At 43.5% G+C, this 15,000-nt stretch overlaps 1 protein-coding gene across 1 annotated transcript in view; it reads left to right on the forward strand.

The window, feature by feature from the left end:
- Positions 1–5,649: 5,649 nt before the first annotated feature.
- The window catches only part of LOC115422247 (tyrosine-protein kinase SRK3-like), a 22,585-nt gene continuing 13,234 nt past the window's right edge, over positions 5,650–15,000 (forward strand). The window contains exons 1-3 of the mRNA XM_030138459.1: positions 5,650–6,181; positions 9,795–9,916; positions 11,335–11,501. Of these exons, the coding sequence (XP_029994319.1) occupies positions 5,802–6,181; positions 9,795–9,916; positions 11,335–11,501 (669 nt within the window). The 5' untranslated portion in view covers positions 5,650–5,801. The remainder of the gene's footprint in view (positions 6,182–9,794; positions 9,917–11,334; positions 11,502–15,000) is intronic.

Consider the following 15,000-nt stretch of genomic DNA (forward strand, 5'->3'; position numbering starts at 1 on the left):
AGGCAGGCAAACAGGATCTGAAGAAACGCTGGTAAGTAGACACACCAAAAGGAGGAATACAAACTGGCAACAAACAGGGGAAAACACAGGGCTTATATACACAAGAGGGAGGGAAGACAACGAGACACAGGTGGAACGAATCAGGGCGGGGACAGGTAATCAGCACAGGTGACACAATCAGGGAAGGGAAGCAAAGACAGCAGACATGACACAAGAGGAGGACTGAACAAAATAAAACAGGTAATAACAGACAAGATAGACAAAACAAGCAAAAGTCCGGGGACTGATATGACAGTTTTAGTACATGTATTCTTTATTAAATATTAAAAAGTTTAAAAAAAAAAAAAAAAAAGCAAAATCTTATGTAAATTTAGAGCAAAAAAAATTTCCATATTTTTATGAGATGGTTATTTTCTGTTGTTTAACAGTATTTTTTCGGCACCCCTGCTGCCGGAATATTACTGCTTTTTTTTTTTTTACAGTTTTTTTTTTTTTTTACAGTGCAGTCTACTAGAGACAGAGACAACAGTGGGTTGAGATTTACAGTGGATGTACAGAGTGTAAATTGGAGGGGTTTTTTTATACAGTGAGTAGATGTGTGGATCTGGTCTATTAAAAATATATGTTTATGTTTATATTATTTACAGTGGGTTTTATGTTGTAATATGTACAGGAAGTGCAAATTGAAGTATTTATACAGTGAGTGGAAATATACAGGACTGCAGTCTGTAAAAATATATGTTTATGTATATATATATAAATTATTGTAGTGCAAATAGAGTTTTTTACACAGTGCAAATTAGACAGCTTTAATAAAGAGTGCAAAATATAAGTTTGTGAGTTGGTGAACTGGAGTCGGGGGGGCACTGACACTGGATGGGTCATGAGGTGTTCATCAGAGACGGTCTGGGGGAAAACACTGTTCTTGTGTCTGTTTTGGCGTACACTGTTCTGTATCGTCTGCCGGAGGAAGAAGTTCAAACCAGCTGTTCAGATCTGCATCAGACTCAGGTTGGAATAAAGTTCATATGGAAAAAAGCACAGTTTGAATCCCATTGCATCAGGCTTTTAGAAGGGACCGCCCACAAACCCCACCCACCACAGCCACGCCCATAAACCCCACCCACCACAGCCACGCCCACAAACCTGGGACTGGATCAGTTTGATCAGAGACTGAAAAAGTGAACTGACTGTGATTTGAAGTTGGTGTTTGTCTGACACCTGGTGGTCATTTTACAAACTGCACCGTCAACCACATGAGCCTCATTTGTGTAAATTCAGTCCATTTATTCAAAAACATGTTGAATATGAATCCAACAGAACACCAACCAGACCAGCAGCGTTCAGGAGTTTGGAACAGAACATCCTGTTCACAGACATGTTGGAACGGGTCCGTGTGGACCTGCAGAACCACTGGGTTGACTTTATATGGATGTTTTTAATGTGGATTTTTGGCTGAAGGACACTCTGAAAAAGACACATTTTTAATCTGAACCAGTCATTTTGCCTGGTTAAATAAAGGCTAATAAATGATAATAATAATAATAATAATAATAATAATAATAACTAGAAAAGCACTTGAAGAACGCAGTCCTCCACCAAGGCAGATCAGCCAAATTCTTGCCGACCTTGTCGTCCTTACAGGGTGGGGAAACCAAATGTACACTGAACATTTAGTTGTTTTTTCTCAGCAGACACTACGTCAGTTGTTTTGAACCCAAACATATACTGATGTCATAATCATACCTAACACTATTATCCATACCTTTTCAGAAACTTTTGCCCATATGAGTAATCAGGAAAGCAAACGTCAAAGAGTGTGTGATTTGCTGAATGCACTCGTCACACCAAAGGAGATTTCCAAAATAGTTGGAGTGTCCATAAAGACTGTTTATAATGGAAAGAAGAGAATGACTATGAGCAAAACTATTACCAGAAAGTCTGGAAGATACTATTAAAGAAGAATGGGAGAAGTTGTCACCCCAATATTTGAGGAACACTTGCGCAAGTTTCAGGAAGTGTGTGAAGGCAGTTATTGAGAAAGAAGGAGGACACATAGAATAAAAACATTTTCTATTATGGACATTTTCTTGTGGCAAATAAATTCTCATGACTTTCAATAAACTAATTGGTCATACACTGTCTTTCAATCCCTGCCTCAAAATATTGTACATTTTGCTTCCCCACCCTGTAGGATAGAATAGAATAGAATAGAATAGAATAGAATAGAATAGAATAGAATAGAATGTGTCTACACCCTCATCTTTCTATATCCATACATTCCAAACTGTAAAGTTAATGTTATATAAATATTATAGTCGGTGGATGAAAGTTGTGAATAAATGTGTGAATCCACTCAGAGTACAGTTGAGTAGTAAATGTTGTGTGTGTGTGGGGGGGGGTTCCAGTTTGGGGACATCAGCGTCAACACTGACCAACAGGAACTTTTGATTAGAGAACCGACGGAAAACCCAAACAAGTCAGATCAGCTGATGTGCCGTTTGTGTGTGTGTGTGTGTGTGTGTGACCCCTGGTGGTCAGTGAAGGAACTACAGCATCAACACCAGACAGCGTTAAGTGTGTGTGTGTGTGTGTGTGTGTGTGTGTGTGTGTATGTGTGTGTGTGTGTGTGTGTGTGTGTGTGTGTGTGTAGGGTGTGTGTGTGTTGGAGGTGCAGCCTCACATCCTACAGGTGTCAGTGCAGGTCCATTCTGAACTGTCCCACTCAAACATCTAGGTTTGGTCCAATTCTGCACATCTGACCTTTATCTGTCCTGTGTGTGTGTGTGTGTGTGTGTGTGTGTACGGTGTGTGTGTGTGTGTGTGTGTGTTTGTGTGTGTAGGGTGTGTGTGTGTACGGTGTGTGTGTGTACGGTGTGTGCGTGTGTGTGTGTGTGTTTGTGTGTGTAGGGTGTGTGTGTGTACGGTGTGTGTGTGTACGGTGTGTGCGTGTGTGTCTAAGTGTGTGTAGGGTGTGTGTGTGTGTGTGTAAGTGTGTGTAGGGTGTGTGGTGAGTGTGTGTAGGGTGTGTGTAAAAGTGTGAGTGTGTATATGTGTGTAGGGGGTGTCTGTGTAAGTGTGTGTGTGTGTTGTGCGTTGACTTCCTGTCCTACCTGAAGACCATCTCCTCCCTCATGTGTCCATTCAACCCTGTATATGAAGTCCATGTGTCTCCTGTGGTTCCTGTCCCATGGTCCAGTGTGGTCCTGGTCTCCATAGTGGTCTTGTGGTCTTGCTCTGTGGGTCCCTGTTGTTGCTCGGGTGCTTTTTCCATCCTGGACCCTTGGGTTCTTCCTCCTGGTTCTGCTGCTGGTTCAGATCCACTGGATGAACCCGTTCACTGTGGACCTGAACCAGTTTACCTCGGACTGTTTCTCAGGTTCCACATTCAGTCCAGTATGATCTGAAGTGGATCAGAACCAGGAACACAAGAACAGAAGAACAGAGAAAGAATGAAAAGTACAAACTTTTCTCTGTTTCAGGGTGAAAAAAGTCCAATGACATTATTAAAAGAATTAAAAATGTGGATAATATGAACAACCATAAAAAACTGGAGTGTATTATTTAAAAAAAATAAGTGTAATTTTCACAGTATTGTCTGTTTATTATTTCTACATGTTCATTCTAAAGGACTGAACACAGTGGATCTACAAATACAACATTAAAAAACAGATGGAATATTGGTCCAATTACACTGAATATTTAAGGTTCAGGTCTGGTTTAGTGGTTCTGGTCTGGTTTAAAGGTTCAGGTCTGGTTTAGTGGTTCTGGTCTGGTTTAGTGGTTCAGGTCTGGTTTAGTGGTTCTGGTCTGGTTTAAAGGTTCAGGTCTGGTTTAGTGGTTCTGGTCTGGTTTAGTGGTTCTGGTCTGGTTTAGTGGTTCTGGTCTGGTTTAAAGGTTCAGGTCTGGTTTAGTGGTTCTGGTCTGGTTTAGTGGTTCAGGTCTGGTTTAGTGGTTCAGGTCTGGTTTTGTGGTTCTGGTCTGGTTTAAGGGTTCTGGTCTGGTTTAAAGGTTCTGGTCTGGTTTAAGGGTTCTGGTCTGGTTTAAAGGTTCTGGTCTGGTTTAGTGGTTCAGGTCTGGTTTTGTGGTTCAGGTCTGATTTCGTGGTTCTGGTCTGGTTTAAAGGTTCTGGTCTGGTTTAAGGGTTCTGGTCCAGTTTAACGGTTCCCTCTTCGGACCGTGGACAGGGGCCGTTACCATGACGACACCTGGGTGCCTTTCAGGTGTCGTTTGGACACATTTTCTTCGTCTGATACTCAAACAGTTTTCCATCCAACTCTTTATTCACTGGGAAAATCCTCAGGAAAACATTGGTTCTTTTTGGTCTCCACTGGCTGTAGTGTCTTTTTTTCCCATCATGCTCTGCTGCGGTCCACTCCTCCACTCTAAAGTCATGGTGTGTGTGTTTTCACCAGGTTTATCTGATGGAAACAGTGAGAAAAACAGCCACACATAAATAAAGATGTTTACAGCGTAAACACACACAGATGTTTATGAAGAAACGGCAGGAAATGAAGAAAAGCATCAAACAAACATGAAGGTTTGGATCCAGACCAGAACTCAGACCAAAGACCTGATGATGAAAATGTTGAGTTGTGTTGTTGTTTTTTTGTTGTTTTTTGTTTGTTTGTTTGTTTGTTGGGGGGGGGGTTGTTATTTTATTTTGTTGTTGTTTTGATGTTTTTGTTTGTTTTTTATTGTTTGTTTTTTGTTGTTTTGTTTTGTTGTTTTTTGCTGGGTTTTTTGTTGTTGTTTTTGTTTGTTTTTTGTTGTTTTGTTGGGTTTGTTGTTTTGTTTGTTTTTTTTTTGTTTTTTATTGTTTTGTTTTTTATTTGTTGTTTTCCTTCCTTGTGCTCTTGTTTCCTCTAATGTTTCTAATACTGTCCGTTCATCCATAAATACATTCAAACCAAGTGAACATCTGATCAGACACGGACCCACCATACAGGTCTGATATTAGAGGTTTAACCCGGTCTAGGTTTACCTGGGCCCTCTGGAGCTCTGACCCAGTCTGTGGTTCTGGTTCTGACGTGGATGGTCCAGGAGGGTCAGGTCTAACTGAATGTGAAGTTCTGGAACTAGAATACAGTCAAACATGAGTTCCTCACATGGATATGAGTCCAGTCCTGGTTCAGGTCCACACCTGGGTCCTGCTCCTGAATGGTGAAGACCCGGGTCTGACGTGGTCCGGTCTAAGCAGGAACATGGATTCATGCGGACGCACCTGATCCACCAGGAGCGGACTTGGACCTCCATCTGGACAGGTCCTGCAGTCCACCTGAGTCCTGTCCCAGATCCAGACCTGACATATGGTCCCGCAGGCCCCGCCCCCTCCGTACAGGTGTGTGTTCCGCAGGGGGCGTGTCCGGCGCCAAAACCCAAACTTTACGCACCTGCCGCGGTTCCGCTCCTCTGCGGGTCCGGACTCTGGCCCGGCCGGTCCCATTCGGTGCAGATCAGACCGGATTATCGGTTCGTCGAGGCACCCTCCTCCGGTCCCCGGTGCATCTGGGTCGCGGTGCCGGGTTCTTGCAGGGACCCGGTCCGACTTGGACGGCCTCCATTCCCGTTTCCGCATTCCCGCAGCCGCCGTGCGCACTGCGGGCGCGGGGCTCGGATCCGTGAGCTCAACAGAAAAAACCGGTCGGTCCGGCTGATCCGGCCCGTGCTGCAGTATGTTCCCCGGTGGAGGCGGAGGGGGGCGGCGGAGGACCGAGCGGGACACAGCGGGCCGACACGGGCCGTCTTCAGCGGACTGACGCGTCCTATCCGCCGGGGTTCGCGGCTCCTTGGTGCCGGGGATGGAGGGCTGCTGTCGGACCTGTATGCCGTGCTGTAGCCGGCTCTGGAACTGGATCTGGCCGGACTTCCGGTACCCCTCCGTGCCCAACAGTAACCATGTCATCGCCAACCCGGCGGCGCAGGCGGCGGAGATCCGCACCGTGTCCGGGGACATCCGCGCCCCGTCGCCCAAGAAGCGGCCGGTGCAGCTGTACGCGGCGCTCTTCGACTTCGAGGCCCGAAGCGACCACGAGCTGTCGGTGAAGGAGGGGGACAAGCTGTCGGTGATCGAGAAGCGGGGGGAGTACGTCCTGGCCAAGAAGCTGACCGGGTCCCTGGAGTCCGGACTCATCCCGGCCAACTACGTGGCTCTGCTCCAGGACGAGTTCGCCAAACACAAGTGAGTTCAGAACCGGGTCCCCCGGTACCGGTACCAGGGCGCAGAGGTGCAAATGTTGGAGCTGTCAGGTTCACCTGTGTCCGGTCCGGTTCAGAGAGATCCGAACCCGGAGAGGACATACGTGAACGCGTCAGCTGTTCACCTGATCAGAACCATGTGGGTCAGAACCATGTGAGTCAGAACCAACACGAGCCTGTGAGATCAGATGAAAGTCCTGGAGGAAAGGAGCGGATGTTAACCCGTTCAGCTCCAGCCTCTGTCAGACCAGGACATGGGTGCACTGGTGGACCGGTTTAGGAACCCAGGAACCCACCTGAGACACAGAACAAGAACTGAGGGATTAGAAATACACATTTAGGGTCAAACCTTTAATAAAACAGCACAGGGAATGATCTGAAACGGCCATCTGTTCAAATGAATAAATATGTTTTTTTTTACATAGGTCCTGCTGATAGATCAGTGCATCCCTGTTTACATATTATCACATGATGTCAGACAAATGAACAAAATAATTGAAAAACTCAAAATAGAAACAACCAAATGAGTCTGAGCATTAATGACATTGAATTAAAATGTAGAAAAAGAACACAAACCAGCAGGAAGTTTCATCGTATCATATGTTTGAGTCAGTTAATGTCCACATTGTCAACACTGACCCAGAACAAAAGCCTTTAACCTCCTCAGACCCAGGAAATGTCAGCAAAGTACCAGCTTTTTTGGTTTTTTGTTTTTTATTAAATCAGTGCCTATATTGGAAACAGCATGATGCAACAGTTTTTTCAGATGCAGTTTTTAAAATGTTTATGGAATGTCCTTTGTGGTGGACAGTTTTCTTTTTTTTTTTTTGTATAAAGTTGTGAAACTGTTGTCCACAAATGTGGACAGAAAACCCACAGCTGGGTCTGAGGAGGATAAACTGGTCCTATGTGGTCCTGATGTTCCAGACTCTGACCAGCAGGGGTCAGAACCAGAACCCCCATGAAACTGACCCCATGGATCCACAGACCGGATCAGTCACTGAATAAAGGTTAAAAGTCATAGTTTCATCTGTTTAATGGAATCATCAAGTTTAATTCAACTCCAATTCACAGATGTTTACTTTAACAGATGATGAAATAACACTGGTAGTTTACATTATAGCTCTGTTAGCTTAGCCATGTTAGCTTAGCTCTGTTTTTAGGCTGAAAACAGCCAGGGTAAAACCACAAATCCCCTCAGTTTTCTGTTCAGTTTGAACAGTTCCACCTAGAACCAAAATTAATAATAATATGAACCAGTGTTGGTGTTAATCACTGACAGATGACAGGAGGAAAAATGAAACAAATAATACAATTTATATGAAGAATATAGAATAAAAAGAAGTTTTTCCATGTTTTTTTGGATCAAAAACATGGTTTGTTTCCATTAAAAACCTGTCATTTAAAGGGTTAAAATATGACAGTTATTGAATATTTGGTATTTCTGTGTATGGATCAACTTGATGAAATGGAAAAAAAAACCTTAAATAGTAAAAAAAAAAACCTGTATGAAAAACATTCTGGCATCAGTAGTGAACTGTGCATATTATGGGCTGTGGGTGATTAAAGGGTGTCTGGGCAGATCCCAGAGGGTTAAGGAAGCTGATTCAGGTCCTGATTGTGCGATGGTCATGTGATCTGCAGACCAGGTGACTCAGGGTGCTGTCATCATATCAGGACACGACGTCAAACAGTTTCAACCAGTGTTTCCGTGAAACTGAGTGGACTTGAGGCTTTTCCTCAGGTCTGTGGAGGTCTGCGTAGACCACAGGTGTCAAACCTGTGGCCCGTGGGCCAAAACCGACCCACCAGGGGGTCCGATCCGGTCTACGAAACGCAAACATACACTGAGGATCAAAACCATCAGTGGTGTTTAAATCCTTTTAGTTCAGGTTCCACTTACAGAGCAGGTCAGTGTGGAGGGACTCCAGTAAAATACCAGCAGAACATCCCATAATAATGACCAGTACACAGTTCTGTCGGAGTGGAAAAATACAGTGAGTTCATATGGAAATATTTACAATTACAAACAAAAAATATGAATAACCTGAACAAATGTGAACATGACATGTGTTCATATAAACCAGACCAGAACCACTGAACCAGACCAGAACCACTAAACCAGACCCACTAAAGCAGACCAGAACCACTAAACCAGATTAGAACCACTGAATCAGAACCACTAAACCAGACCAGAACCACTGAACCAGACCAGAACCACTAAACCAGACCCACTAAACCAGACCAGAACCACTAAACCAGACCCACTAAAGCAGACCAGAACCGCTAAACCAGACCAGAACCACTGAACCAGACCAGAACCACTGAACCAGACCAGAACCACTAAACCAGACCAGAACCACTAAACCAGACCCACTAAAGCAGACCAGAACCACAAAACCAGATTAGAACCACTGAATCAGAACCACTAAACCAGACCAGAACCACTAAACCAGAACCACCAGACCAGAACCAATAAACCAGACCAGAACCAATAGACCAGACAAGAACCACTAAACCAGACCACAACCACTAAACCAGAACCACTGAAGCATACCAGAACCAGTAAACCAGACCAAAACCAGTAAACCAGACCAGAACCAGTAAATCAGACCAGAACCACTAAACCAGAACCATTAAACCAGACCACAACCACTGAACTAGAACCACTAAACTAGAACCACTGAACCAGACCAGAACCACTAAACCAGACCAAAACCACTAAACCAGATCAGAGCCACTAAACCAGATCAGAACTGTTAAACCGGACCAGAACCTTTAATATTCAGTGTAATTGGACCAGTATTCTGCCTGTTCTTAAATCTTGTGTGTGCTTGTAGATCCACTGTGTTCTGTCCGCTTTAATCAACATGTAGAAATAATAAACAGGTGTAATATCGGTTCTTCACATTCTTAACAGTAGATTTTAATTAGAACCATGTTCATGTAATCTTCCTTTATTATTCTAAAATGAAGGTAAAAGTTTGTATCTGTCATTATTTGTATGTTCTTCTGTTCTTATTTGACTGGTTCTGACCCCCTTTAGCTCATACTGGTCTGAATGGGGAACCTGGACTAACCCCTGCTCCACAGGATCAGGTCCTACTGGTCTGAAAACCCTCAGATGATATCAGTTTGTTGTGTTTCTCAAAGTTCTGAGGAGCTGCTTGTTGTTAGTTTCACTGAAACCCGATCCTGGCCCCGCCCTCGGCCCCACCCCCGGATAAAATAAAAGTAAATACAGGTCAGATTCCTGAACAAACAGCTGCTCTTTTACTCATGATGCATTCAGGGTCCAATAAAGTGTCAACTTCATACATAAACCCAGGTTAACTGGTTGGTCCGGTTCTGGTTCTGGACCTGGATCGCTTTCATCTGAGGGTCTCTGTGCTGTGGTTGAGATCCAGGTCTGTTTGTGTCGTTTGTTTCATTGTGTTTTGACAGTTTGCTAATGCCTCCTACTCATGTCCTCTCCTTGTCTCCTCTCCTCATGTCCTCATGTCCTCTCCTTGTCTCCTCTCCTCATGTCCTCTCCTCATGTCCTCATGTCCACTCCTTGTCTCCTCATGTCCTCTCCTTGTCTCCTCTCTGGTCAGGTGGTACTATGGGAACATAAACCGGGTCAAGGCTGAGAAGTTGCTGCTGGCGTCCCAAAACAAAGATGGCTCCTTCCTGGTCCGCATCAGTGAGAGTCACAGCGACGAGTACACCATCTCTGGTGAGTAACACACCCACAAACAGGACATCAGCTGGGCTCATGGGGGTTCTTCTAGACCACACCCACAAACAGGACATCAGCTGGGCTCATGGGGGTTCTTCTAGACCACACCCACAAACAGGACATCAGCTGGGCTCATGGGGGTTCTTCTAGACCACACCCACAAACAGGACATCAGCTGGGCTCATGGGGGTTCTTCTAGACCACACCCACAAACAGGACATCAGCTGGGCTCATGGGGGTTCTTCTAGACCACACCCACAAACAGGACATCAGCTGGGCTCATGGGGGTTCTTCTAGACCACACCCACAAACAGGACATCAGCTGGGCTCATGGGGGTTCTTCTAGACCACAAGTGTCCAACACGCGGCCCGGGGGCTAAAGCCGGCCCACCAACAGGTATAGTCCGGCTCACAGGAGGAACCTGTGACACTGAAGATATTCAACAGATGAGTCCAGTTCCACATTCAGACTGGTCTGATCTGAAATGGATCAGAACCAGTCAAACAATACCAAAATAGTGTATAAATAAAATACTACTACAAAAATATTTATATTTACAACCAATCCAAACAAAACAGGTCTGAATAAAGTAAAAACAAAAAAAAGTACATTTCTGAAGAAAATTAAGTGCAATTTTAACAATATTTTGCTTCAATGTATCATTTATACACAAAAAACATTTAAGAACAGGCAGAGTATTATTATTAAAATTATACTTAAGTTTCTTTAAACATGTCAGGCTGTTCATTTTTATTCAGGTTAATGACATTTTATTGTTAAAGGACAGTTTGTTCATGTAATTTTCAAATTTTAACATTATGGGGTTTTTTTGCACAAAAACAAAGCACTTTTTTTTTCTTTTTTTAGTGATAGTTAACAAGACATTGTGGACAGAAAAACAGCAACACATAAACAAAGGGAAAATCAAACAAATAAACAAACAACAACAACGACAGTATTGACAACGACAACATCACATTACAATGAAAAAGATCACAAATGTAAATAGGAACTAATCAGCATAGCTTGGTTAGGGGCAATGGGGAAAAGGGGAAGGGGGGGTGTGAATGAAAGGGAGAAAGAGAGAGGGGGAAAATAAGAATTGTTGTAATAGAACAAAAATATATAATGATAATAATAGCAGTAGTCTAATTTGTTAGTATTATTGTGGCGGCTGTAGTGGTGGAGGCAGCCACAAAACGAGTTAAATAAGTTAATATTTATAATAATGTATTTGTATCAGTTACTAGTCCAACACCACTGTTCTTATCTGTGGTGTCATTTTTACACTTAGTTACTTCCTCCCAGGGGTCAGACTGGACCCTTTGGCGGGCCGGTTTTGGCCCTCAGACCGCATGTTTGACCCCCCCGGGTGACTGGGATCCACGTTAAATGACAGTTGATGTCGTTTCAGTCCGGAGTGAGGGGAAGGTGTTCCACTTCCGCATCCAGCGCTCCGCCATCGGCGCCTACTTCGTCTCAGATAAGATCTCCTTCGCCACGTTGGGAGAGCTGATCGCGTACTACCAGAAGAACCCGCGGAGCCTGGGGGTGATCCTGGACGAACCCTGTGCCCAGCAGGTAACGCCAACGCCCAACACGCCGCAGTCACAACCACAGTCTGTACCGATGGAACCGCAGCAGTTCCATGTGTTCCACGTCCTCAGTTTAAACTCCACAGTGTCACAAACACAAACACAGCATCGACACTAAACACATTCAGACCTGGAACAGCATCAGACTGTCTGAGGAGCAGGGTCAGGACTGGGTCAGCAGAGGGGTCCAATAGAGCAGGGGCGTCAAACTCATTTTGGTTCAGTTCCATATTTAGCCCAATTTCATCTCAAGTGGGCCAAACCAGTAAAATAATGACTTAATAATCTATAAATAATGACAAATCCAAGTTTTTCTCTTTGTTTTAGCACAAAAAAACCCAATTAAAATATGAAAATATTTATGTTTTACAAAAAAAAGATGTGAATAACCTGAAATTTCATTTGAAAAATTAGTGCAATTTCAACAATATTATGCCTCGACTTATTATTTATACATGTACATTTACACACAATGTTCCATAAACATTTGGTAACAGGCAGAATATTGTTAAAATTTTTGAGTTTGGAACTAAAATTTGAACAATTTCTACAATAATAAGAGATGTAATATTGTAGAAGTTGTTCAAGTTTTAGTTTAAAACTCCAAAATTTTAACAATATTCTGCCTTGACTTATTATTTATGCATGTACATTTACACACAATGTTACACAAACATTTGATAACAGGTGTAATGTTGTTAAAATTTTGGAGTTTTGAACTAAAATTTGAACAATTTCTACAATATTACATCTGTTATTATTAACACAACTCCAGATCACAGTGGATCCATAAATGCACAAAACATTTAGGAACAGACAGAATATTGTTAAAATTGCACATTTCAGGTTGTTCATCTTTGTTTTTATTTATGTATTTATTTGCATTTTATTGTGAAAGAATAGTTTGTAAATGTAAATATTTTCACTGTGTAAGGCTATTTTTTCCACTTAAATTTTTTCCACATAATTTTTCACAAAGAAAATTTGTCGTTGTCATTATTTATGGGTTATTGTGTTATTTTTACTGTAGATCACACTGGTCTGTATGTGGAACCTGAACCAAAAGGATTTGGACAACCTGGGCTGTTCAGGTTCATTTTTGCACTTTCATCCTGTGGGTCGTAAGGGAACCTTTGGCGGGCCAGATTTGGCCCCCGGGCCACATGTTTGACACCTGTGCAATAGAGGGTCTGCATGTGACGTCACGGTGGTTCCGCCCACTGAGTGTCAGAAAGAGGGAGATGAGTGGCAGCGTTGGCTTCAATACTGTCTAAACTGAAGAACAATATTTAACTAGAAGCAATCGGAGAGTGTAGACCTCCGCCAAGGCCGATCAGTACCCCCCACCCCCCCACGCCTCCACCCCTGATCACCACCAAAATTTAATCATTTGTTCCTTGTGCCAGTATCAACATTTCCTGAAAAATTTCATCCAAATCCGTCCATAACTTTTTGAGTTATTTTGCACACAGAGACAGACAAACCGACGCCGACAAAAACAGAACCTCCTTGGCAGAGGTAATAAAAAATGAGGAAGAGCGGATTGTATGAACAGGTTCTTAAAGCAGTGGGAGCTATCGTTTTACAGACACCGAAAGACAAAGAAAAGAGAAGGAGATGGATCCACAAATCCAGGAAACCAAACCTAGATCTGTGGATCCTGTTTGGTGTCAGCTAACATTCACTGATGCTGAATTTTTGGTCCAATCAGACCTGAAATGACCTATTGTTTTGGCTAACGGTCCTTCTTAGTGCAGCTCTTGGTTTCATGATCAGATCTTTCCTGGTTTTTGTCTCATTTTGTGATTGTGAACCTTGTGCTCCTACATGATTAGTAAACGAACTGAAACTGAGGCCAACCTAGTTTTACAAATACGGAGGAACTGGAGAATAAAGCTACGACGGAGTATTAGGACCACAGAAGAAAAGAAAAACACTGGGCACTACCAGAGTATAAAGTCATAAAATATCGATATAAAACCTGTAATTTTATGATAAAGTCGAATACAAAAAGAATCACGATGTTATTAGAATAAAGTCATAGTTATAAAAAAAAACAACTCATAATTTAACAAAAATGTCATTGGTTTATGAGATTAAAGTCATCATATTCCGACAATAAAGCCATAATATTACAAGAATAATGTGTTAATTTAAACCAGGTGGTGTAAATCTGCTAATTTCCCAGAATGCAGTGGTGCCCTGCTGGTCCACAGCAGTAGTATCTGTGTTGGATAAAGGACTGGATCTGAACTAGACTCAGTAAATCTGCTCAGTCCCAGTAGATCATGCATAGATTCACTGGGGTCAGTCCACGCTGGACTGGAAATGACCTTTGGATCAGCTGGTTCTGGGCCCTAGTTTTAGACCCTTTGGATCAGCTGGTTCTGGGCCCTAGTTTTAGACCCTTTGGATCAGCTGGTTCTGGGCCCTAGTTTTAGACCCTTTGGATCAGCTGGTTCTGGTCCTAGTTTTAGACCCTTTGGATCAGCTGGTTCTGGGTCCTAGTTTTGGACCCTTTGGATCAGCTGGTTCTGGTCCTAGTTTTAGACCCTTTGGATCAGCTGGTTCTGGGTCCTAGTTTTAGACCCTTTGGATCAGCTGGTTCTGGTCCTAGTTTTGGAGCCTTTGGATCAGCTGGTTCTGGTCCTAGTTTTGGAGCCTTTGGATCAGCTGGTTCTGGGTCCTAGTTTTGGACCCTTTGGATCAGCTGGTTCTGGTCCTAGTTTTGGAGCCTTTGGATCAGCTGGTTCTGGTCCTAGTTTTAGACCCTTTGGATCAGCTGGTTCTGGGTCCTAGTTTTGGACCCTTTGGATCAGCTGGTTCTGGGCCCTAGTTTTGGACCCTTTGGATCAGCTGGTTCTGGTCCTAGTTTTGGACCCTTTGGATCAGCTGGTTCTGGTCCTAGTTTTGGAGCCTTTGGATCAGCTGGTTCTGGGTCCTAGTTTTGGACCCTTTGGATCAGCTGGTTCTGGGCCCTAGTTTTGGACCCTTTGGATCAGCTGGTTCTGGTCCTAGTTTTGGACCCTTTGGATCAGCTGGTTCTGGTCCTAGTTTTGGACCCTTTGGATCAGCTGGTTCTGGTCCTAGTTTTGGAGCCTTTGGATCAGCTGGTTCTGGGTCCTAGTTTTGGACCCTTTGGATCAGCTGGTTCTGGGCCCTAGTTTTGGACCCTTTGGATCAGCTGGTTCTGGTCCTAGTTTTGGAGCCTTTGGATCAGCTGGTTCTGGTCCTAGTTTTGGACCCTGGTTGTCAGTCCTGATGAAACCATGTATATTAGTTTCAGGTCCAAATAGCGCTGATCCCCTCCCCCCTGGATCAGGTCTGGGTCCTCCATTTGGGTCCACATGTCAGTGTTCATGGACCACTTGTTCTTTGGTAGCTGGTACAGATCCATGTCCAGTCCAACTGTCCTTCATTTAATTTCAGATTTCCCATGGTCCTTTGCTCTGGCTGTGTTTACTGCTATACTCCGTCATGTTGAG

The sequence above is a fragment of the Sphaeramia orbicularis genome, chromosome 7 (assembly GCF_902148855.1).
Source record: "Sphaeramia orbicularis chromosome 7, fSphaOr1.1, whole genome shotgun sequence".
NCBI classification, from domain to species: domain Eukaryota; kingdom Metazoa; phylum Chordata; class Actinopteri; order Kurtiformes; family Apogonidae; genus Sphaeramia; species Sphaeramia orbicularis.